Below are 23,757 nucleotides of genomic sequence, written 5' to 3'. Positions count from 1 at the left end.
TCTCCCATACAGACCGACCTAGCTCGGTTAATAAGAAGTTTATTATATGGCTGTGTCTTATATGCCAATTTTTTATATTCTTTGTACCTTTTTTTTTCTAGACCGGTACTTATGTCCATTTCTGTTTCCTCCATTGTTTTGAACGCTTCCACCTCAACTGAGTTCAAACACGGCCGCGCGTTCTTTCTGACGACTTCCAGACAACTTGAGTTGTAATAAGTAACAGCGCGTCGAATAAAAAAATCAAAGGGAAACGACTAAGCGCAACTTTCTGACCGGAAATTAGGTCATGGCCAGGAAAAAAAAAATAGAATTTATTAACTGTTGACAGATTTTCAGATCCGATGTTTCGTACAAGGGTTTACAACAAAAGGATCCTTTGTGAGACTTTTGTACAAGCTCATTCTAGCTCATTATCATGGCTCTCAACCAAATCTGGGGCTCGCAATTTAAGAGTCTGAACGCGCTCGCACTCAAAACCCTTTGAAGTCTCGGTCTCGTAATCTAAGAAATCAAAATGTCTCGGGCTCGCAAAGAAAAATGCTAGTCTCGCAAAGTCTCGCACTTACCATTCGCCACCTCTAATACTGGTTGAGTGCTTTATACGGTGCTGCTTAATAAAGCTTCGACTGTATTTTTGGCAACCTCGTTCCCAGGGGCTTTTTCCGCCCCCCAAAAAGCCCTGGGAACGAGGTTGTTTTTTTGGGACATCATAACTTGCGATAAACTATGCATAGATAATATCTTAGTCTTCTACAATCAATGCTGTAATGAAGAGCTGTAAAAAGCTGTTTAAAAGGCTGTATTTCTTCTTACATAAGAAAACAAGAGGAAACACTTCCTGTAATGACCTGACCATTTTATCTCATTTTAAAACGATAGAAGTGTATCTCTAATTCCAAAAAAGGAAGTTTTGAGTACAAAAGGCAAATCATTTTGGTTTTTTTAGATGATTTATCAAAAAAAAAATCATATGTTTTTCCATAAATCAAGGTCGAGGTGACCCCCAAGAGAAACGATTTTACCTGCTGCAGAAAAAAAAAAACAAAAAAACACTGATCTGAGGTCTGAGCTCCCATTTCTATTTGACAGTTTCCAAAATTATTAACCCGGAGTCGAAAAATATGATATTCATGTTATCACAGCCATTCATCATCACTTCACGGATTTATTGTGAATCATCAAAATAGCCAGCGCCTAGTTGGCTTGTTAGATCAGTTGGCATATCGCATAAGTCTTGGCATGGGTTTAACTCTTGTACAGGCTTGAAGTTTTTTTCAGGCTCTATTGTAGTGTTCATTACTGCGAAGATCATTCTCATCTGCATTAATCAACCCGAAGTTCAGATATGTGATATTCATATTTTCACAGTCATTCAGTTTCCACAAAGATGGCCAACATGACATCAACGCTTAATGCAACACAGCCCATGTCGACCTGCTTTAACCCCACAGCATTAAGAATTGGGAAGACCATCATTTACTGTCTGATATTTGGGGTTTCGCTGATCGGAAATAGCTTTATTGGAATGGTTGTCTACAAGACGAAAGCGTTGAGAAAGCCCATAAACTTTTTCATTGCCTAAACATGGCCATGTCCGATCTGTTGTTTACGATTTTCCTGCAGTTAGTAAGGTTACACACAGCCGACTTCTGGTTGATCAGTGGTACTCTTGATACTGAAAGCGTAGTATAAGCTGTCTTTCTTCTCAACTATGTTCTCAATAGAGGTCTCAAATGTTGTTTCAGTACAAAGCCTGTTTCTATTCACTGTCGATCGCTTTGAAGCTGTATTTTATCTCCTCCGTTGATAACTGCTGGAGGCTGGTTCGGACGAGATTCTCAGTGATAGGGGGAATAAAATAGGACACTCCAGGTGGCAGCTTGGAACTAACATAATGGGGTAATACGCTCTCAGTTAGGAGGGTCAGAAGCATGATTTAACTGAGCGGAGGAAGAAACATTGGCGACTGAAATGCTCGTTAAAAAGGTTGGCAATATCATAATAATCATGATAGTTCATTCCGTCAATGGTTAAATGATTTGTCAATTTGGAACATTTAGAGGGCGCAAGAGAACGAATAATGCGCCAGAGGTTTTTAGGATTATCAAGATTATTGTTAATTGAGTTTCGATACTGAAAAGGAGCGCTTAGAATAACGAATAAGATGAGCCCCTCTATTACGCGCTGAACGGTACTCACGCCAACATAATGCATTGTTTGACAGGATCGCTTTTCTATGCAAATGGTTCCGCGTGTCAATTGCGGCTTGAATTTCACTGTTGAACCATTCGGGTATGAATTCCCTCTTGACACGGCGTGTGAATCCAGAACGCTTTTAAATAAAGAATACCAATGACTTAAAGCCTCATTAGGCTCAGAATACATATCCATTGTACTCCAGGGTAAAACATTCTAAATCGGCCAGAAAGGTGTTAACAGAAAATTTCTTTTTTGAGCGAAAAAGCATAGGTTTGTGGCCCTCAGATTGTACCTTAATGGCTCTAGATTTTAGTGACACGTAGATGGGAAGATGATTACTTAGGGATAACGATAGAGTACCTGATTTAAGAACATTATCTCGATCACTGACCAAAACAAGGTCCAAAAGCGTTCCAGATAGCGGTCTTGTAGTATCAGTAATAAGTTGATGAAAACTATAAGCCCTGGTTAGGGCAATAACTAGCGAGGCAACTTACTGTCGGTAAACACAATATGGCGTCGATTCAACTTGGCATCCAAAACCAAAAACTCGCATAGAAACACACTGCTCGTCGTAAGAGATTCACGATTCAACCAAAAAGATCCAAAAACATTTAGCTCTTTATTAATGCTTTGTTGACGGTGCAGTGACGGAAGAAAATAGAGTAGATTTATAAATATAAGAGAGCGGATAACTGCGCGTTCACTCGTTACGGCGGTCATTATGTGACCTAAACTTGAGAGAACATCTCCCTGAACAGCTGACGAAGGGCTAACGCACGAAATGTCAGCTTGAGAAACTCCTTAAGGTAGTCAATTTACATTATTAACTCATTTGATGATAGTGTGGGCGGCGTGGCCGAGTGGTTAGGGTACTGGACTTGTAAACCGGTGTCCTGGGTTCAAGTCCTCCACCCTGCCGCTCATTGGATTTGTTCTCAGTTGCCCCTAGTTCAACTCCTCAGCTGCGCTCTGTAAATAGCCCATTGGTCTGCCTCCTGCCAGTGGGGATTTTTAAGCTCTTAGTTAGTCAACATTGTGGCTGAAAAGCCCCTAAGGGGGAGCTTCAATTAACGTATATTATTATCATTATTGTTATTTGATAAAACCAGCGCCATAGTTTCTTCTGAAACTCGCCCCCTTTACGCAGCTGTATTCAAACACAGTCTTTAAGGAAAAGAACCTCATTTTTTTTCTAAATAAATCTTCTTTGAATCAGTTACCTGCGTGGCCATTTTATTCCAACTAACAGAAATTATATCTCCTTACTGATGACCATCACAGCTACACGGAAGATTCGTGAGCAGACTGCAAATTACCCTAAGCCATTAGGGAACTTCAATTGATGTAAATTAACACATGGTTTTTCCTTGAATTAAATTTAAGTTTGCACAACAGTTAGAGAACTACAGGCTGCCGGAGAAAGCTTAAGAAACTGATCTCTCAGTTCTGTAAATGTATTCATGATGTCGACGAACGTGACCTTAACACTAAATGGAACACAGCCCATGTCGAGCTGCTTTAACCCTACAGAAGAAAGAATTGGGAAGACCATCATTTACTGTCTGATATTTGTGGTTTCGTTGGTTGGAAATGGCTTCATTGGAATAATTGTCTACAAGACGAAAGCGTTGAGAAAGCCCATAAACTTTTTCATTGTAAACATGGCCATGTCCGATCTGTTGTTTACGATATTCCTGATTCCGAAGCAGCTAGAAGGGCTATACACAACCGGCTCCTGGCTGATCAGTGGTTCTCTTGGCAAAACAATGTGTAAGTTGCTTACCTTCTCGGTAGAGGTCTCCAATATCATTTCAATACAAAGCTTGTGTCTGATCGCTGTAGATCGATTTGGAGCTGTATTTTATCCCCTCCGTTGTCCACTGATCAGTTCAAAGCGGTGCCGGTTCTTCATTCCCGTCACTTGGATCATCGCGCTGGCCTTTAACTGCCCACAGCTGATCGCTTATAGACTTGTACAGTATCCGAAAAGGCTGGTGTGTGAGCCGAAGTGGAATGGCGCGTTTGGAGAGTCCTCTTCCTATAAAAACTACGTTTTGGCAAGATCCGCCGTATTCTGGCAGATTCCTTTGGTATTGATTGTCGTTCTCTACATTGCAATCCTTAAAAAAGTGAAATCCCAGAAAATTCCAGGCGAGCAATGCCTCAACACAAGAGAACAACGTGCGAGAAGAGAGAGAAATGTCCTGAAGATGTCTGTTGCTATCATGATGACGTTCGCAGTATGCTGGTTGCCGGTCAGTATCTCTGAACTGCTACATCATCATTCATCCCGCACCAACACTATGATATGGTCTTGTGCTTTCCAGATCTTCAGGGTTGTTGCCAAGTTTCTAGGCTACTCAAACTGTGCTATAAACCCTTGCATCTGTTTCATTTTCAGTGAAAATTACCGTCAAGGTCTTAAAAATCTCCTTCGCTGGGCTGTGGTTTAGCGCCGCGTTGGTCCTTTATAGTCAAAAGTCAAAATGAAAAAAGTCTTGTCATTTAACATCTCATGTACTTGTCCTTTCAATGATTACAAACATTTTTCGATCTAAATTAGACAAAATACATAAGGGTCCAGCTGCAGCTAAAAACTGATGGTTAATTAATTAATTGTTTTGAATTGCAAATTGAAAAAGACTCAGATGTACTGTAAATAAAAACGAGACATGATGGCTCTCTAACGTTAATTGAAACTTGGAATAATATTTAATTGACACAACTTTTTGTTAACTAATTTTGTATGTTCCTTAATATATTTCAAGGAACCTTGCACGACCGCTTAACCTGTCGTTTAAACACTTTTTTTCGCCGTTTATTTGGTAAATTTTCCGGGGAAACATTTCAGACTCCCTATATGGTAATTGAAGCTAAAGATATAACGATCAAGAAGGAAAAAAAGGCCAAAAAAAAAGGAAATTAAAATCTGACACGAAAATTTACTAAATGCAGAGTAGTATTTTGAAAGCCACGCTTTGAACGCAGCTAGTTATCATCTCTTCTCGTGATAACAGCTCCATCTTCACTTGCGACAAAGGTCATTTATTTCGGTGAAAAACAATGAAGATAAAAGAAAATCAAAAACGAAGAGAAAAAGGTCGGATTTTGCTGCTCGCATCTTATATAGGGAGGATAACTGCTTCACAGCCGATCACGAAGACAAAATGTCCTTGAAATTTCTCCTTCGTATTGTGAAAAAGCCCTCCTCTATTCACTCGACTGTCTCTTACGAGTTATTTACGAATCTTATTACACGACTCGGGGAGTCAGAAGGCCAATAACTAAAATCAACCAATCAAAATGCTCTATTGCCGGTCAATATTCTCTGAGTATTGGACCGGGCACTGTCCCGAATGGTCCTCAATGATACCGCACTTGTGTCCCTTTGAAATTCAGTCGTATAATAAATCTCTTATTAACCAAGCTTGCTCGGGACCGTACTGGAAGAATATCAGCCCTCGGTCTTTTTTGGTCCGTACTGTCAAGACCTCGGGCCGATATTCTCCCAGTACGGCCCTCGCGCTTGGTTAATAAGAAATATGTAATATGTATCCGCTGAAGACGACTCACTCCTTTTGGTCTTGATCTTTTAAATTCACCAGAAAGGGAAAAAACCGCGCGAGCTTAATGAAAAAGCTGGTAGCAACTAGCAGCTGGACGTTAAAACTACCGAAGTGTCAGGTAAATGAGGCAGAGTCTTTTTTGAGCCGCTATCAGTTTTGGAGATAAAAAAGAAAAATTGTGAAGATATTTTGATAAACGTCAAATAAATGATTTTTTCTAGTTTTTAATGACCAAAACTTCAGAGAACATACCGAGCTCAAAAGCTGTTTCCAAACACAGCCATTGAAGTACTTTTGTTCATCTCGGGGAAGTCGGACTAAACAAGCCGCGGACAGAAAGAGAAGAGAAATTTTATTTCACATGAAGATTTTCAAAGAAATGTTGTAAGTCTTCGATAACCGGAGTTGTCGCACCAATCGGTTGGTCTCTGGTGTCTCAGCTACTTTTCTGTTGGGCTAAATAATCCTTTCTAATCTAAGATCTAGTTAGTAATTCTCCTTATGGTGTCAGTTGGGAGAATTTGGCATTGGGTTGTCTTCTTTCTTTCTTTCTTTTTTTTTTTTTTCATCACTTTTCTGCTTGATTTTGTATTGATATTATTAGGAGAAATTTTGTCTTGGTCTCTGTATCGTATGATTGTGCTCCGGGCTGTTTCACGCTATTCATAACTGTTTGGGAATCAATTTCTGATCATTTAACACTAGACTTAAAACAAACAGGACTATTTTTTTTATTTTGCTGTCTAGAGCAATTTATAGGATGATGAAGTCCACGCTGGTTATGCCTAAAGAAACTAGGTATAGTGAAAAATTTGAATGCTAAGACCACGATTACCGGCTCAGGATAGAATCGCCATAATCGAGGCTCTTTTCTCCCGTACGAGTTTTAACCCCTACAGGCAGCTTTTGATACGAAGAAAACTAATACATGCTACAAGTATTTTGGTTTTGGCCCAAAAAAACCACAAAATTATAATTAAGAACAAAATATTTTAGATTCAGCTTTCTTTAACACATGTGAGATTCTTCAGTCACAATTTTGAACTGAAGCGAGGGTATTTTCCTCTCTCGAAAACTGCATTGCACCGCCATTGTATTGTTAAACGCAAATTGATAAACGTTAGAGGGTCTTTAAAACCTACAGCGTAAAACTCTTAGTTTAACTCGAAAGTCTTACAACGAGAGAAAACAAAACGAGGAAAGAAATGCTTTGGGATTATTTTCGACAACTGTGAACGTGTACGACCGCAATTGTAGAAACTCAATTGAAAGACTCACTTGTATGGAAATGGAATTTTTAATCATCTTATCTGCGATTTCCGTTCAACCATTCTCTGTTAACTCGTAGAAAGTTAGATTACTCTGTTGCCAGCCAGTATACAACGAAACAAAGTGATTTAATATTTTAAAAAGACATTTGTCTGTCGTAAATTAAAGCTATCTTTGCCAAATAGAGCTGTAAAAACCAAGCACGCAAGGAGAGGAAGGAGGAAAGAGGTTTAAAATATATGTTTTTCTGTTTGAAATTATTAACAACGATTGATCTGCGGCAAATGCTGAAGTGGGGTAGAAAAACTATTTCCTTTCCAAGGATATCTTAGACATTGTTACTTTCTTTTTTTCCAGGCGGCTGCGTGTATTTTTCCCCATCAAGAAGTTAGCAATAATAGTGTCCTTATTATAACCATTTAAGAAATTAGCAAGTAATTTAGCCATACAAATCATTCAGTTGTCTAAAATGATTACCAAGCTTTACACTAATTAGCTATCTTCGATATGATCACTAAGTGGATTTTTCTAAAGGTAAAAATAACTATTCACATTAACCAAACAAACGGAAACTTTTTGTCAAGAACCAATGTTTGTGGACGTCTTCAACAATAGCGACTTCGATATAATCAATACCGTATAATGCGAGCTACAAAGTTGTTACGAAAATTGCCTCTGATCTTTGATGCCGCTCAATATATTCCGCGGTAAGCCCTTTTAAAATAAAACGCTATTATTAACTTAATTAAGGTACAATGTTCCCGAGCAATCTCTTTCTTTCCCTGAAGGGTGGACAAAAACTTAATTGAATTTCCACAGTTATTAGACAAATTCAGAAACCCAACATATGCAAAGAAATTTGACACCAGCTAACGACAGGTTTATTGGCATCGGCAAATTCGAAAGAGCTTGATTTCCTGTATACATCTGGGTCGTTACACTAAACCTGCGAGCACAATAAAAGTAGTTTTTGCAAAGCCCACGCCTCAGATTTGCATGAAAATTAAACGAGACTAAAATTGTCCCTTTGTTGGCGTGATTGTTCAAGAAAATGTTAAGCCTAGGAGACTGCAAAGCAAACAGCTTTTGTGTAAGTCCTCTAAATAAGGCATCCAACATTTACAGTGTGTACTTTGAAATGTATACACACGGCTATAGTTTTTATTACTAAAGGCTTCGTTGGAGTTTGATTGCTGTTAAAGTTTCGCTTTCGATCGCGGATTGGCGCATTGTTGACAGCTCACCAAAGTTATTTATAATTTCGAATCTCGTCAAAGGACTTACACACGAACTGTGCAAATTAAAATGTGAAAAGGCTTTTGTTCGTTTGTGTACTGGTAACATTTCCTAAGTTTGATGGCGTAACAAGCTTCATTTTACCCCCCAAACGGATTGTATTTAATTTGTTAATCTCATTTGACAATGCCTGACACCAACAGGAAAAGGTGAAAATCGTCACGGCATGCCTTAAAAATCGGCCTGCAAACTTTGGTTCTCTTGAGGTCAACATAAGGTGTTAGCGAAACAGTACATGATAATCCCCGAAACCTGATATATCTGTAGCGCGATTAAACTAAGCGTTTGTTTTTGATTTGTTTCTAAAAGCCTTTGTTAGAGCAGAATGGGAAGGAGACAAATTGGATCCGAGGCTTTACTGTTCAACAACTGTGGAAAACGCTGAAATGATTGATATTATCAGACACCCCTGAGCACAACAACTGAAACTGTAATGTGGGCGATTAGTACTTTCGAACAAATTATATCGAAATTAATTCTAATTAGGGCGTGATTGTTCCACTTTGGCCTTCATTCAACCTTCATCAGCTTTCATTAACAAAAGATTAGGAAGTAATTGTCGCCGTCGCTGCCAATCACAGCAGGGAATAGTAATTGAATTTGGGAACAGTGTGTGAATAAGAGGATAGGTGAAACAACATTAAGTGACTGTAGAACGCTTCATAAAGACGACAAAGGAACGTCAGCACTAAGACGACCTAATTCATGCGAAATCTTGTGAATCTCTTCACGAAATCTTCAGCCTTGGAAAATGCAACACAGATCGTTTCGAATTGAGGACATCTTAGGGGAAGATTCTCCCAAAGAGACAACAAGTAGGAAACAAAAAGAAGAAGTGCAGATGACAGTGGTTCGAAGGCCAATTTTATTGCCTAGAATTGAGCCTGTGGCTTGGAGCCATCGTGTGAATAGTCGCTGCAATTCTTTTTCAATGTTTGGACACCGTCCCGAACCGAAGGCTTTTTCACCACCGTGGCATTATCCTAAAAATGTGCACGGATATCGAGGTGAGTGGGCGATGCTATTGGCTCGTGCCTATTCTGTACTGGCCACCCTACTTTACCTATTTCAGTCTGAGATTTAATGCTTCTTCATCTTCTTCCTAGATTGGCATCATTGTATAGATTACCGAGAATCCTTTAGACTTTAAGGAGTATTAGACTGTAGAAATATCATTTTGTCACAGCTAGGGCCTAACGAAAGGAATCAAAACGGTCCTGGATCACTCTTGGAAAGGGTATTATTGTTATCTTTTGAAAGAATAATCAGCAAAAGCCAGAAAATTTGCAACAACGTTTTGCCAAGGGTTTTAACAAATTCGTTGTGAAATACAGCAAATTCATGTTAAGGGAAACATTTGCATTCGCGCTCGAATGCCATTTAAATTAACCGTTTCAGTAAATGCCAATCAGATTGTTGGATATGACAAGATGTTTGATGTAAACCCTCCCGTTTTTTACGTCAAAGTCCCGATAAGCTAATACAAATTTTGTATGAAAAAATTAAAACCAGCATGGATGAGTCTAGCCCATCAGGTAATCTCCCATTTACCTTCAAGTTTGCTCCAATCAAGAACGTAATAAACTAGCACATGTTCTATCTGTATGGACCTTTGATTCTGTTTACTTGGTGCAAGTAAAATTTCCAGTTGATTACTTCACTGTTCGTCACTTACATACTAAATTTCTACTCAAGGGAAAAATACTAATCTTCGTCATTAAGGTTGGCTGGCATAGGGATATGCTTTTCTCTGCTCTAACAATTTGCCGTAACTTTTACTGTGTCTCATTGGCATAGATCAGGTATCAAGCAGGGATCTTATCTTGAAAACTACTTGATTATTTAAAGACGATGTTCTCTTTTCAGTGATTGACAAACACTTTCGTTATCGGAACAAAAAACCAATTCCGAATTCTTCGAAAAGGAGTCGAACGTTGATCCTTCCGATCGATTAGTTCTTCGGATTCCTTACTGCGACCACTAAGCTGTGGGCGACTAAATGATACAATGATAACAGATTATAAGAACAGAGGACCACAAGGTTTGATACTTCAGGTACAGAGGAGATACACCACATTCAGGCGTTCGCTTTCCAGGATAAGTTCTCTTACAAAAATGTCAGCAGCTTAAACAATCCTTTTTCGACAAGCCTTCAAAATTCTTTGCATTGAAACTTTTTCCTCGAGAAAGCAAGTGTTTTTTTCCACTAAAAATTGTGCAGTGGCTTATAAAAATCGTTCTTTTGTATCTTGAACGTGTTGAGTTAAAACCGAGGAATTCTTTATCCTGACGTGAACCCTTTAATCTGTAAGAGTGACTATCGCTTCTGAATCAAACATCAAGGTCATGATAAATAAAGGAGATAATCTCCAACTAAAGGTTCACGATTATTAAACAAATTCTCCGGCTGTCTAGAGAACAGCATGAAGAATATATATACTGATCTTCAGGGATAGAAGCTTAAACGGCAACTTCAATTCCTCCGGCCCTCTTCGGGGCAAGTTTCTTTGATTTAATTCGGGCGATGAAGCTTAATATGAGCCTTTTCGTCGCTCAAAAAGCTTTCAAAAGCTAATGTCCTTATATTAAAGTTGTTTCCGGCCCTCAGGAATTCCGGTTACTTAGGCTGAAACGATCGACATGTCGCCACAAGTTGGTTTTAAGGCAATTAGGTAACAAAGGCACTGCGATCTTTAGAAACCCGGATGTTTTGAGGTTTGGGGAAAAAGTTATCTTACACGGTATCATATTTTTTCCACTCAACAGACTGCTCTCACGATTTTTTCAACGCTAGAAATTTCACCTTGAATGGCAAACAGCGACGACCTCGCACAGCGTTCTCCAGTCACCAGCTCCTCACGCTTGAACGACATTTCCAAGCCCAGAAATACTTGACTCGGCCGCAGCGATACGAGCTCGCTACCAGTCTCATGCTTACTGAGACGCAAGTCAAGATATGGTTTCAAAATCGCCGAATGAAATGGAAAAGATGCAGCAAGAACATAAATGGGCGCAGATCAATGAAAAATAACGTAGAAGTTGTCACCGATAGTTCGATGACACAAAGATTAGATGATTGATATTTTATCACAGCTAGTGATGAACTTATGCTGTAAATATTCATGACATAAACTCGCGTTACTGAAATGACTGCTTTTGTCCAGAAACAAAAATGAAATTGTTACTCTAATGGATAAAGTCACCTTAAAATCGCACTTGGAATACCCCTGCCCTTAAGTCCTTCCAATCCTCCACGTCGGTTGTCGGTGAGTTATCGATAAGCAACAAGCAAAACTTACCGCTTCAATAATACTACGCAAGAGCCATATCTTGCACTACGCTGTTGCTTTCGTGATAGATTTTATTGGTTACAAAGCAATTATCTTAAAGGAACCAGGTGAATGAACACTAGACCCATTGAAGGGCTAATCTCCTGGACATGACGCTATCTCGTGAAAATACGCTCAAACGAGCATTAAGTGCGCGAACCGTCGAACGGTCGGAATGAAAGACTTCTTATCTTCGCCATTTGGACTTCTTTACACTGAGTCTCGTCAAGAAGGAAAGCGCAGCTTGCAGAAAACGATAAATGCATACACAATGAAGAAAGCTACAGTCGACTAGCCCTGACTTGATGAAATTAATGAAATTAGCTACGCACATGAACATTTTTCGTGTATGGGTACAGTAACCGTACCCGTACACTGATTTCGGGGTATCTTAAAGTCTCTAATGCTTTCTGTGGTGTTTTGAGTTAGTTAATGTTCTTTTTCCAATTTTTCCGCTCAAGTAACAGCCACTCACGGATACTACACGGGCCCCTGGCCATTTCTAACGATTATAATCAAGACATCTGTCGCTGATGGGTCCACGAAATCGTGTAAAATGTTTTCAGTCGAATTTCACACACTTAAAACGGGTTCTCTCTCCATAGGCCAGCTATATGGATTAACAATTAAAAACAAAAAACAGGAGTGACTAATGTTGTAAGTATCTTTAAATACTTAACTTTCTTTGTTTTGCATATTTTTGCCAATCTGGCACGCATGTACTGGACTAAAAAATTAAAATCAGTTTTGTACTGGACTTACAAATCACACCGCAAGCATTTTTTATTTGGTAATTTTGGTTTTATCAACTGAGTTGATAAAGTAAATTGGCCACCGTAAAGAGTTCCAAAGCTGACTTTTTGAGTGTTAGCCCTTCGTCATTCGCTCTGACGAAGGGCTAACGCTAGAAACATCAGCTTTGAAACTCTTTACGGTGGCCAATTTACTTTATCAACTCAGTTGATAAAACCAAAATGACCTTGTTACTCCCACCGATGCAGCAGCACAGTTTCTTTATTAACTTACCCCCTTTATACATTCATCTTTTATATGGGCGAACATACCTGTTTCTGAACTGTTTTTAGAAATTGTCATTTTTAAGAATTGAAAGTAACTTTTTCTCTCTCCCATACATTACGAATCTTGGCGAGAAGTTCGCTTGACATCTCTTACGACGCGGTAACTAGTTGCACGTAGCAAACGCGTGATAGCTATTGAGTTGATTGCATTGTAGTCACGCGTTTTTTCTCCGTGCGGCGAGTGATGCACCACTCTTTCGAATTGTAAAAATTTGCTAATTTTCCTCAAAGGCTTGCATGTGGCTTTTCCCCTTTTTGTGGATCTTGTTCAACTGTTACACCACTGAAAAAACCAGAAGAGTATCGCAAACTCTTCTTACGCTGTGAAATCGATTCTCGGTCGGACTTTCCGAATTCTTCTTCGAGTCTTCTGCGAGAACGACGTGACTTACGTCGCGAGGAGTCCAGGGCTGTGTCCCTTGAACCATAGAAGTGGTCTTCTTCGAATGGCGACTTTTTCTGTAACAGATAAGACTTGAAAGTTAGCACATAGGTAAAAATGGGATTCTAAGTGAAATTACGACCTGGTATAGGATTCAATTAAGCCGTGACTTTCCCAAGACGTAAATTGTAACGTTCGTAGCGAACACTGTAACTTACATAAGCCATGACTTGTGTAAGACAAAGGTTTTGAGAAAGTCCAGAATGAGCCGTAGGCGAGGAACACTCGTGTAGAGCAACTTGTTTGCGGACTAGTTATAAATCGAATGCAAACTCAGACTTCACCGTGACACAGTATTTTAACACTTGTTTGTCAAGCATGGTTTCCCTTCTCGTGGCGAATCGTAATTTTGGTTGAATGGATGAAGTCTAGTACGTCTATTCGCAGTGGCATAACAACAAATACATTCTCTTTTAACTGCGTAAAAACTACCTTGTTATCGTAGGGTCTCTGATGCACTGATTCTCGTGATTCTGGCTGATGGTACCCAGAATGCATAAGGGGCTGTCGCTCAGGGATCTGTTGTAGCTTGGAATGACTCGACAACAATGTGTCGGCACTCTTACGCATGTTCGACCTGGAATATCTTCGTTCTCCCATAGCCACGTCCGGTTCTTCGGCTCCGTCCGGACGCCGATCGCGATCGCTGGTAGATTCGGAGGCGCCCAATGAATAATAAGATGAACTTCCTTTCCGAGAAGGAAACGCTTGTAGTTGGATCACATCACCTCCAGGAGAGTCTGGAATTGGTTGACTTTCAATTTTCCTGAAAACAAAACAACTTGCTGGCGAATGCTTTTTGGTAACTGATAGATAAATCCTTTGGAAAAGCGTGACCGCCGGAACCTATGCGCGCAATTTAAAATGTTGTCAAACAACAACAAACATATGAAACATATGTATGAACTGCGGTTATGAGACGTATATGTGAACGATCTTTCGCAGTAAAGCACTATTTGAGCAATAGTGAAAATCAGACCTGAAAAAAATTTCAGGCCTGTGCGGGATTCGAACCACTGACCTCTGCGATACTAGTGCAGCGCTCTACCAATTGAGCTAACAAGCCAACTGGGAGCAGGCCATCAAATTAATTCGACATAAACCCGTAGATGATAAATCAAACAACAACAAACATATGAAACACATGTATGAACTGCGGTTATGAGACACATATACGTCTCATAACCGCAGTTCATACATATGTTTCATATGTTTGTTGTTGTTTGATTTATCATCTACGGGTTTATGTCGAATTAATTTGATGGCCTGCTCCCAGTTGGCTTGTTAACTCAATTGGTAGAGCGCTGCACTAGTATCGCAGAGGTCAGTGGTTCGAATTCCGTACAGGCCTGAAATTTTTTTCAGGTCTGATTTTCACTATTGCTCAAATAGTGCTTTACTGCGAAGGATCGTTCACATATACGTTAAAATGTTGTCTTTGCTAGAGCACGTTTGAAATTTTACTTGGTTCACGACATCATTTCAAGCTAAGAGATGCTGAGAATAACTAGAAAAAATAAGTGTACGTTTTATGGTAAAGCTTCAAGTAAGGCTTACGCCGTAATTTTATGTCTGAAATTTCTTGTTCTGTTCCTACCTTTTAATTGCGGTGTCCATTGGGGCGGGTGTGTCCATGATAGGGGGTGGATATTCTTCCTTATTATCAAAGACCCCGGATGTGGTGGAGCCAATCCGGGAAAGTCTCTTGGACGAGCCTCGAAGATCTGTGTTTGACTCTTTGATAGAAGGTCTGGTCACTTTGTATTTTGCATCCACTGTATTCGCGCCGTAATACTGGAAAACGAACCAGAAATAAATCCTCGAATGAGCAAAACTCGCGCCAGACAAGACTGCCAAAAATATTCAATGTTAAAATGGCTTATTAAACAAGCTACAGTAAACTTTAAGTTTCCAAATCAAGAACAAACAAGGAGTAAGGTATTATATCATCCCCTTAGTAGGGACACAACGTAATCACAAGAAAACTCCCTCGTAGTTGCACTGTATTGCTGCGCCTATTCAATGGTAGCCATTTATAGGAAGTACAACACTTGTGGCCCAGGTAGCCAGATACATCTATTAGAACCAGACACTTTAATCAAGCGATCAAATGCATCAAACCTGAACCGTATCGGTGGTACTGTAATAATTCCGTTTTTCTCTGCTCTGCATTCTTTTAATCTGATAGTGGAACGTAAAGTTTTTGACCTAAAATGCACAAAACTTATCATGTTAAAAATAACTCACGAAACTTGGTGCCTAGTACCGCCTCGCTTTCATGTAGTTTTAAACACTCCCCCATTTCAAGCTTAGAGAGAACTTCCCATTTTCACTTAACCAATTAGAGTACAAAGTTGAAAAGACGACATAACATAACCCCATTGTAGGTTCCAAAAGTTAAACAAAGTAGGGATCGCGGGTCGTGTTTTAACGCCGGGGGGGGGGGGGTCCGTAGGTTTTCTGGTCGCTTTACAATAAAAGTGACCTGATCCCCTGGTCCTCCCATGAGGCTCTTTGGTATTCTAATAGTCCCCCCATTTGCGACGACGCATCTCCCCTCCGTTCCCCCTAAAAACCATGTAATTCCCACAAAACGCTCCACTCTCCCTACTCCCCACGCGATAAATAATGATTGGTCTCTAAGGAATAAAAAAAGAAGCAAAACAAAAAATCAACTTACGGTCTGATTCAGGAAACAATAAACAAAAAGTAAAATTCCCTACAACAAAATAAAAGGTGTTAATAATGAAACTGGCATTGTACAATTTAACTTTCGTAGTTCATTTTGATTGACAATAAAAGTGCAATCATGAATCTTAATTTACCTGCAGTAAACATGCGGCCGCGAACAAGTACTGCCACAAGCTCCTCTCGTGATGTTTGACATAAATGGCGGCTATGACCCAGGTCCCCGCGATGGCAATAATGAGGAAAAATAGGAACAAGACTGACAGACTGTGGAGAGGAAAATATCGCTGGTTAAAAGCATTCGAGTGGTTACTATAGAAAAGGCATAGAAAAAACCAGGAAAGATTTATTACTCGACGTTTCGGGGTCATCATGACTCCATTATCAAGAGACTAGTTTAAAAACATGCAAATAAGGAAAGGTACAAGAATAGCATAAATTAGACTGAACGGCTTAAACAAACACCTTGGCGCGGATGGAATCCGTTTGCACGTTCAGTGTTGGCTTACGCATGCGAATATACAACATTTCATTAACAAGGCAATCAAATTTGCCGTTACATTTCGTGATGACGTTGAATTGCTCGATCAAGCGTTCAGGCATTTCACTATTGTGCTGGAGGTGGTAGTGTTTGTAGATAGAAGATGATTTCCTTTTGTGCCCTTCTACGCGCTCGTGTAAGTGACCACGAGTATAGCCCACATACCCTGCATCACACAGGTTACATTTAAATTCATAAACGATACATTGTTGGTTAACAATAGGGGGCTTAATTTCGTGTTGCTTAAGCTGTTGATCGAGCTTAGGGCTAACGAACACTGGTTGGACAGTCACGCTTAACTTCGAGCTTAGACTGTTCAGTTGTTGTTTAACATGATTAGCTGACGACTGGTCCTTGAAGGGTAACACTAATCTCACAGTCTCCGATGGTACGTCTGGTGATGGACAGGGTTCTGCAGATGAAATCCTTCTCTCAACGAGCCGCTTGATTGTAGTTTCAACCAGTGGCTTTGGGTATTTCAAGTTATGAAAAACCCCTCTAAGGCGGTCACATTCCTCGGAGAAGAAAGACCAGTTAGAAGATAATCGATAAGCGCGATCCACCATGGTGTTAACTAGGCTGCGCTTGTACTTAATGTCAACATGACTCTGGAAATGCAGAAGGAGACCCGTGTTGGTTCTTTTGATGTAGACCTTGCTCTCAATCTTTGGTGCACGGTTAAGCAGTTCAGTTCCTAGAAACGGAAGGGATCCTTCCCGTTCGACTTCCATGGTAAACTGGAGGGAGGGATGGGTAGAGTTAAGGGTGTCTAGAAACTGGCCAGCGGTCACCCTATCAGGCATTACGGTCAGGGTGTCATCGACGTACCTCCGGTAATAGCGTGGAAGTTGACCGTGTCGTTCGAGGTTTTCTTCAATCGAGCACATGAAGACGTTAGCCAGCAACGGTCCAAGGGGAGAACCCATAGCGACTCCATCTGTCTGCTCATATAAAGCACCGTCAAACTGGAAAAGCTGGTTTTTCGTAGCTGCTCGGAGGAGGTCGATTAGGTCCGCTTTAGAGATGTTCAAGCTGTGCGTCTCGTTGAACCAATCCTGGGCAAAGGCTTTTTCAGCTAAGATCTGTATTGTTTCCTCCAATGGTACATTTGTAAACAATGAGATGACGTCATAGGAAACTAAAATTTCGCCGTTCCTGATCTCGAAGCCTCGTACTTCATCAGCAAAGCGGAATGTGTCTGTCACTGTATATTGGTTGCACGACAGGGGTTTCAATTTGTCGTCAAGCCATTTCGCTAGCGAGTAATTGTAGGTGTTAGTAGCAGAGAGTATTGGCCGCACGGCCAACTGTTCTTTATGTGTCTTCGGCAAGCCATACAAGTGTGCGAGTCTGGACCCTTTCGGGCGGAGAGCGTCAGCAATGGATTTCGGTACAATCTTTCGAACGAGAGTTTCCAACTCCCTTTCTTTCTGAAGGAGAGGGTGGTAATACTTAGGAGGTCGTCCTCTGGTTCTCGGTCTCTCCGAGTCGACGAATCGGAATTTGCTGGTATCGTTTATTGACGCTTTGCTGGTATCGTTTATTGACGATTCGTCGACTCGGAGAGACCGAGAACCAGAGGACGACCTCCTAAGTATTACCACCCTCTCCTTCAGAAAGAAAGGGAGTTGGAAACTCTCGTTCGAAAGATTCTACCGAAATCCATTGCTGACGCTCTCCGCCCGAAAGGGTCCAGACTCGCACACTTGTATGGCTTGCCGAAGACACATAAAGAACAGTTGGCCGTGCGGCCAATACTCTCTGCTACTAACACCTACAATTACTCGCTAGCGAAATGGCTTGACGACAAATTGAAACCCCTATCGTGCAACCAATATACAGTGACAGACACATTCCGCTTTGCTGATGAAGTACGAGGCTTCGAGATCAGGAACGGCGAAATTTTAGTTTCCTATGACGTCATCTCATTGTTTACAAATGTACCATTGGAGGAAACAATACAGATCTTAGCTGAAAAAGCCTTTGCCCAGGATTGGTTCAACGAGACGCACAGCTTGAACATCTCTAAAGCGGACCTAATCGACCTCCTCCGAGCAGCTACGAAAAACCAGCTTTTCCAGTTTGACGGTGCTTTATATGAGCAGACAGATGGAGTCGCTATGGGTTCTCCCCTTGGACCGTTGCTGGCTAACGTCTTCATGTGCTCGATTGAAGAAAACCTCGAACGACACGGTCAACTTCCACGCTATTACCGGAGGTACGTCGATGACACCCTGACCGTAATGCCTGATAGGGTGACCGCTGGCCAGTTTCTAGACACCCTTAACTCTACCCATCCCTCCCTCCAGTTTACCATGGAAGTCGAACGGGAAGGATCCCTTCCGTTTCTAGGAACTGAACTGCTTAACCGTGCACCAAAGATTGAGAGCAAGGTCTACATCAAAAGAACCAACACGGGTCTCCTTCTGCATTTCCAGAGTCATGTTGACATTAAGTACAAGCGCAGCCTAGTTAACACCATGGTGGATCGCGCTTATCGATTATCTTCTAACTGGTCTTTCTTCTCCGAGGAATGTGACCGCCTTAGAGGGGTTTTTCATAACTTGAAATACCCAAAGCCACTGGTTGAAACTACAATCAAGCGGCTCGTTGAGAGAAGGATTTCATCTGCAGAACCCTGTCCATCACCAGACGTACCATCGGAGACTGTGAGATTAGTGTTACCCTTCAAGGACCAGTCGTCAGCTAATCATGTTAAACAACAACTGAACAGTCTAAGCTCGAAGTTAAGCGTGACTGTCCAACCAGTGTTCGTTAGCCCTAAGCTCGATCAACAGCTTAAGCAACACGAAATTAAGCCCCCTATTGTTAACCAACAATGTATCGTTTATGAATTTAAATGTAACCTGTGTGATGCAGGGTATGTGGGCTATACTCGTGGTCACTTACACGAGCGCGTAGAAGGGCACAAAAGGAAATCATCTTCTACCTACAAACACTACCACCTCCAGCACAATAGTGAAATGCCTGAACGCTTGATCGAGCAATTCAACGTCATCACGAAATGTAACGGCAAATTTGATTGCCTTGTTAATGAAATGTTGTATATTCGCATGCGTAAGCCAACACTGAACGTGCAAACGGATTCCATCCGCGCCAAGGTGTTTGTTTAAGCCGTTCAGTCTAATTTATGCTATTCTTGTACCTTTCCTTATTTGCATGTTTTTAAACTAGTCTCTTGATAATGGAGTCATGATGACCCCGAAACGTCGAGTAATAAATCTTTCCTGGTTTTTTCTATGCCTTTGCTTTAGCAAATCCCTGCTGATCAAGTACTATAGAAAAGACAGCATTGAACTTTTGACTTTCAGTTGATAACTTTACAGACTCTTGGTGCAATGGTGTGGATGAGACCCCGATGTGGGCCTACATTTTTAAAACTGAACTGCAAGAAGTCATAAACGTTACTAGTTCCCTTGCTTAAGATAGAGAGAATTAATAAAACAAGGAAATTTGTGAGCGAGCAACCGTATTCCACTAAACCTTAAGAGGAGTTAGTGTTGGTTATTCAATCAGCGAAATGAAGCGTTCGATGAACTAACGAAGTTATACTTGCATTCGTGTGTTAGTTCTGTGGTATTTTGATCGGCTGAAAAGCTTGCGAACATACAAATCTCAAGGAATTCGAAGAAAGTCGTAGTTCGATTGCTGCTTCTAATATTATAACAATCAACAACAGCTTGATGTCAAACTAACCAGACTTTTCTTCTGTCTTTAGAATCAACAACTCGTCCCATGTAACAAAGGATCATCACCATTAACACGAGAAGAACCTGGAATGGATCATTGTAAACCTGATTTAACAGGATTATATCATATAATAAATACTGAAGAATTTGAATATTTTGACCTACTTTACTTAAAGGAAGTGACGAAAAGCTATTTGATGTTAAAAGAACTGTATAAGAATGTAACCCGGCGTGAAATGACATTACATGTCGCCTAAATGTTTTACACTCTAACATCAGTTCGCGTTTTCTCCATACTGTCTCTATATATTTCTTATAGAATTGACAAGGAGAATTTATTCCACAATCAATAGCTTCTTTATTTGGCGATCATTTCCTATATTCTCAAGACTTAAATGATTGACTTAACTGTGATACTGTAAAGAGAATTTGATAGTAGTCACCCTTTGGGGTTCCAGTCTGAGTGCCGCAACTATCTCGGGAGTGGCTTACCAAAGTGAATCCAGCGGCTGGACAAACGTACGACCACATTAACACGTGTGAATAATCTAGCCAACACCTATCCGAAAGAAGATCATTTGTTAGTTTCAGCCCCGGGTTAGTCTGTGGTTCTTATGCGCACGACAGACGGAGGTAATGGTTAGTGGAAGAGAAGGGAGAAAAAATGTAGAGAAGTTTTGCAAAACTTTCCTTTTGCTGGAGAGCCACCGTGTGCATGTGTTTCGTCATTCCGCGCCAAAATCAAAACAAACAGACAATCAAACAGACACAAACCAAACCAAAGCCAAACAAATGCAGTTTAAGAAAAACCAGAAAAGTTAGTAACCTAAAAATTCTTTGTCTTTCCAAATGAAACGGAAATGAGGTTATTCATCGATAGAAATGTGGTTATTCACCGATAGAGGCTCAACACAAGACACAGACCTAACAACGTTAAAACGAACACAAAAACGACTAACCATTCACCGTTCCCATAACCTTGTAACTGCGTGATGCCGAGAGAGACTCCAACAGCAATCAGCGGAAAAACTGTGGAATAGATTGAAAGAGTTATTACACAAATACTAAATGGCGAAACAGTGAAAGGTGAAAGAAAGAAAAAAAGGTATTCGTTGATATGATTACAGAGGTAGAGTTTTTATCATTTTTAAATTGGCAGCTATGTACCCTTGGCCCCACGATGTTTGCTCGTTAGTGAATCGAGATCTAGTGGTAATAGGGGATGGGTGAGAGCGTCCTTTATCTTACCAAACAAACTATCCTGGTACCTCCCCTCGGTTTTGGCGTAAAGTTTTAAATAGTAACCAAACAATAACAAATAAATAAATGAATAAATAAATAATTACAACTAAATTAATAGCTACATTACATTTTGTCACTATCGATAAACGACGTAAACGGAAGAAAATTCAGTTTCAACTCACTCCAACCGATGATGAAGAAATACTTTAGTCTGGTCGAGTTCTTATTTTTTCCCGTAGCTAGAGTCATGAACAGTTGAAGTCCTTCACAAACTGCCCAACAGAACATGGCGATGAAGAAAAAATGAAGTAAAGCTGCCACAATGGTACAAACCACCTGGAAATGAAAGGCCACAAATCATGGTTGGTTGAGTAGCAGCTAGGGGGTTTGATCAAAATAGTCTTTGAAGTTACAATTTTAAACAAAAATGGGATTTCATTACTTAGCCGCGTATGAAACTTGAGCTACCATGATCTCGTTGGAATCATACATACAGGAATCATACATACAGGAAAGAATATGGCTGTAAAATAACGGGATGCAAATTTTTCAGCTTTCTGTAACAGTTGACAGGTAACAATATACGCTCCTTGGGGAAAAGAAAAATCGTAAGAGTGAAGCGTCTTGTCAAAGAAAACAACAAAGCGAGGCTGAGGCTCGATACCAGGCTTACACGAGGAGATCAGCATACTAGCTGCTGGGCCACCTTATTCCCACAAAACTTATACAATATACTCACCGGAATTTTCGTCAGTCTGAGCCCACCAAGGAAAAGGGCTATGCCAGCGGCTATGGCCAAACAAAGGTTAATGTGTATGATGGACCGTTCTGCACGACGCTTGCTGAATATATGAAAAAGAAAAAAAAACATACAGGAAGGTTAAAACTACTGAGAATCGACTGATGACAGGTAATATATCTACACATTTCAGTAAAAATTACGTTTGGGAACTGACCAGTACAGGTAAAAGTGTCGTATCAATGCCACATTTACAGCTAACAGCAGCACTCCACAGCCGATGTATATAATAAAGCTAAAAGTAAGTTCCTAGAAAGAAACAAAAGAAAAAAAAAATATGAAATAATGTATTTAAATCATGCAAAATTTCATCCTCGTTGAAGTGGGTGTTGTATCTTTATAGAGCAAAAACATTTTCAGGTTTACTTACAGCTGAAAGCAACGTTTAACAATTACAGATAAAAAGTCGGTCGTTACTAGTCTCCTAAACAAATAAATGACTAAAGCAATGTTGTCATAAACTGACAAGCTCAGACATGGCTTACTCTGTGTGCTCTACTCAATAGCTAACTTGGGGGTGACCGCTGACCAAACCCTCACTTCTCCTCCCCACCCTCCCGCTCCTTGTAACCCGTTACGTGAGTGTGACATTAGCAACAGCTCGCGATCGTGATAACGCTTACCTTGTCATACACAGACAGCAAGGCAAAGCTGGTTAGGTGATTACATTCGCATACTGTGCCGTTCCTACCACTGGACACCACTTGGCAGCCATCTGATGACCAACTTCCTCCGAGATCCTTGGATCTAAGGGGATTATATCAAATCATCAAATCACGTATGTTGTTTCCTTCATACTCTGCTTCAAAGCTGGAGATCTTTGACTCGTAGAGACAAGGCATTTTACAGAACCTTCACCTCAACCCCCTCTGTTTGAGTACAGAAAGTTTCATATCTAAGATTCAAATTGGCGACAGCTGCGGGCTACTTAGCAATTATTCCACGAACGTGCGTTGGATATGAGATGATGGATAGCCAACGAGGCCTGTAAAGCCGAGTTAGCTATAATTAACCCATATCCAACAAGCGCAAGTGGAATAAACGCCCCAAAATATTGATAGATCTTCCAAACTTTATTTTGTAAGAGCAAACGGAACGTTAAATTGTATTAAAACATTTTCGATTTATCTCGTCTTCATGCACGCGCATCGCATGCATGTTCATAACCCATGATGGCTGGACCAATAAAAACTCTTGAATTGCATTATCTAAGGAAATCCAGTTTTTTATTTTTTGATAATACATGTTATTCTACATTGCACAGCTCCTATAAATCAAATATTTCTGGCAACTTACTTTTCAAAGTCCCAGTAGACGCATTTATCTACAGCTTCGATGTCTGATGGCTAGAAGATAGTAAATTAATAGTAACAACTTAATATTTAATAACCAAGGTCTTTCTAAAGATTTCTTCCGATGGCAGCGAACAGATGGAGAGAGTATTAAAATGTAATGCGGAATAATGTGAAATGTAGTAAGCTACGAACTGGAACAAGAGCGACTGATGCTCGTTTCATAGTTACACGAAACAAAACTTAGTGAACCGTCAACGGCTCTTCTGTTATGTTAAAATTCTTACACATACCAAAAT

The 23,757-nt window shown here is 40.3% G+C and overlaps 4 protein-coding genes across 5 annotated transcripts in view; 2 read left to right on the top strand and 2 right to left on the bottom strand.

The window, feature by feature from the left end:
• The first annotated feature begins 3,604 nt into the window (after window positions 1-3,604).
• Window positions 3,605-5,279, top strand: LOC111341587 (QRFP-like peptide receptor). Its single transcript, XM_022948582.2, has one exon. It carries the CDS (start codon window positions 3,666-3,668, stop codon window positions 4,656-4,658), a length of 993 nt encoding a protein of 330 aa, XP_022804317.1. The 5' UTR covers window positions 3,605-3,665; the 3' UTR covers window positions 4,659-5,279.
• Window positions 5,280-8,851: 3,572 nt separating this feature from the next.
• Window positions 8,852-11,428, top strand: LOC111341293 (distal-less-like protein DLX-3). The gene is made up of 2 exons (XM_022948258.2): window positions 8,852-9,343; window positions 11,103-11,428. Exons 1-2 carry the CDS (start codon window positions 9,088-9,090, stop codon window positions 11,414-11,416), a joined length of 570 nt encoding a protein of 189 aa, XP_022803993.2. The 5' UTR covers window positions 8,852-9,087; the 3' UTR covers window positions 11,417-11,428.
• Window positions 11,429-12,315: 887 nt separating this feature from the next.
• The window catches only part of LOC111341531 (uncharacterized), a 27,827-nt gene continuing 16,385 nt past the window's right edge, over window positions 12,316-23,757 (bottom strand). The window contains exons 24-37 of one of the 2 annotated variants that reach the window (XM_022948522.2): window positions 23,463-23,512; window positions 22,790-22,913; window positions 22,324-22,415; window positions 22,107-22,209; window positions 21,550-21,703; window positions 21,085-21,154; window positions 20,618-20,684; window positions 20,133-20,209; window positions 16,012-16,141; window positions 15,867-15,905; window positions 15,308-15,394; window positions 14,784-14,980; window positions 13,619-13,952; window positions 12,316-13,203 (exon numbers count right to left, since the gene is read on the bottom strand). In XM_022948522.2, the coding sequence (XP_022804257.2) occupies window positions 12,970-13,203; window positions 13,619-13,952; window positions 14,784-14,980; window positions 15,308-15,394; window positions 15,867-15,905; window positions 16,012-16,141; window positions 20,133-20,209; window positions 20,618-20,684; window positions 21,085-21,154; window positions 21,550-21,703; window positions 22,107-22,209; window positions 22,324-22,415; window positions 22,790-22,913; window positions 23,463-23,512 (1,758 nt within the window). In that variant the 3' untranslated portion in view covers window positions 12,316-12,969. Of the gene's footprint in view, window positions 13,204-13,618; window positions 13,953-14,783; window positions 14,981-15,307; window positions 15,395-15,866; window positions 15,906-16,011; window positions 16,142-20,132; window positions 20,210-20,568; window positions 20,685-21,084; window positions 21,155-21,549; window positions 21,704-22,106; window positions 22,210-22,323; window positions 22,416-22,789; window positions 22,914-23,462; window positions 23,513-23,757 lie in introns of those variants that run through there. The other variant, XM_022948528.2, reaches the window with a different exon arrangement.
• On the bottom strand, window positions 16,201-19,708 carry LOC148719448 (uncharacterized). The gene is made up of 2 exons (XM_088741512.1): window positions 19,381-19,708; window positions 16,201-18,025 (listed from the first exon to the last, which is right to left on the bottom strand). Exons 1-2 carry the CDS (start codon window positions 19,525-19,527, stop codon window positions 16,328-16,330), a joined length of 1,845 nt encoding a protein of 614 aa, XP_088597638.1. The 5' UTR covers window positions 19,528-19,708; the 3' UTR covers window positions 16,201-16,327.

The sequence above is a fragment of the Stylophora pistillata genome, chromosome 12 (genome assembly GCF_964205215.1).
Source record: "Stylophora pistillata chromosome 12, jaStyPist1.2, whole genome shotgun sequence".
Lineage (NCBI taxonomy): Eukaryota > Metazoa > Cnidaria > Anthozoa > Scleractinia > Pocilloporidae > Stylophora > Stylophora pistillata.
This window is presented reverse-complemented; position numbering and strand designations above follow the sequence as displayed.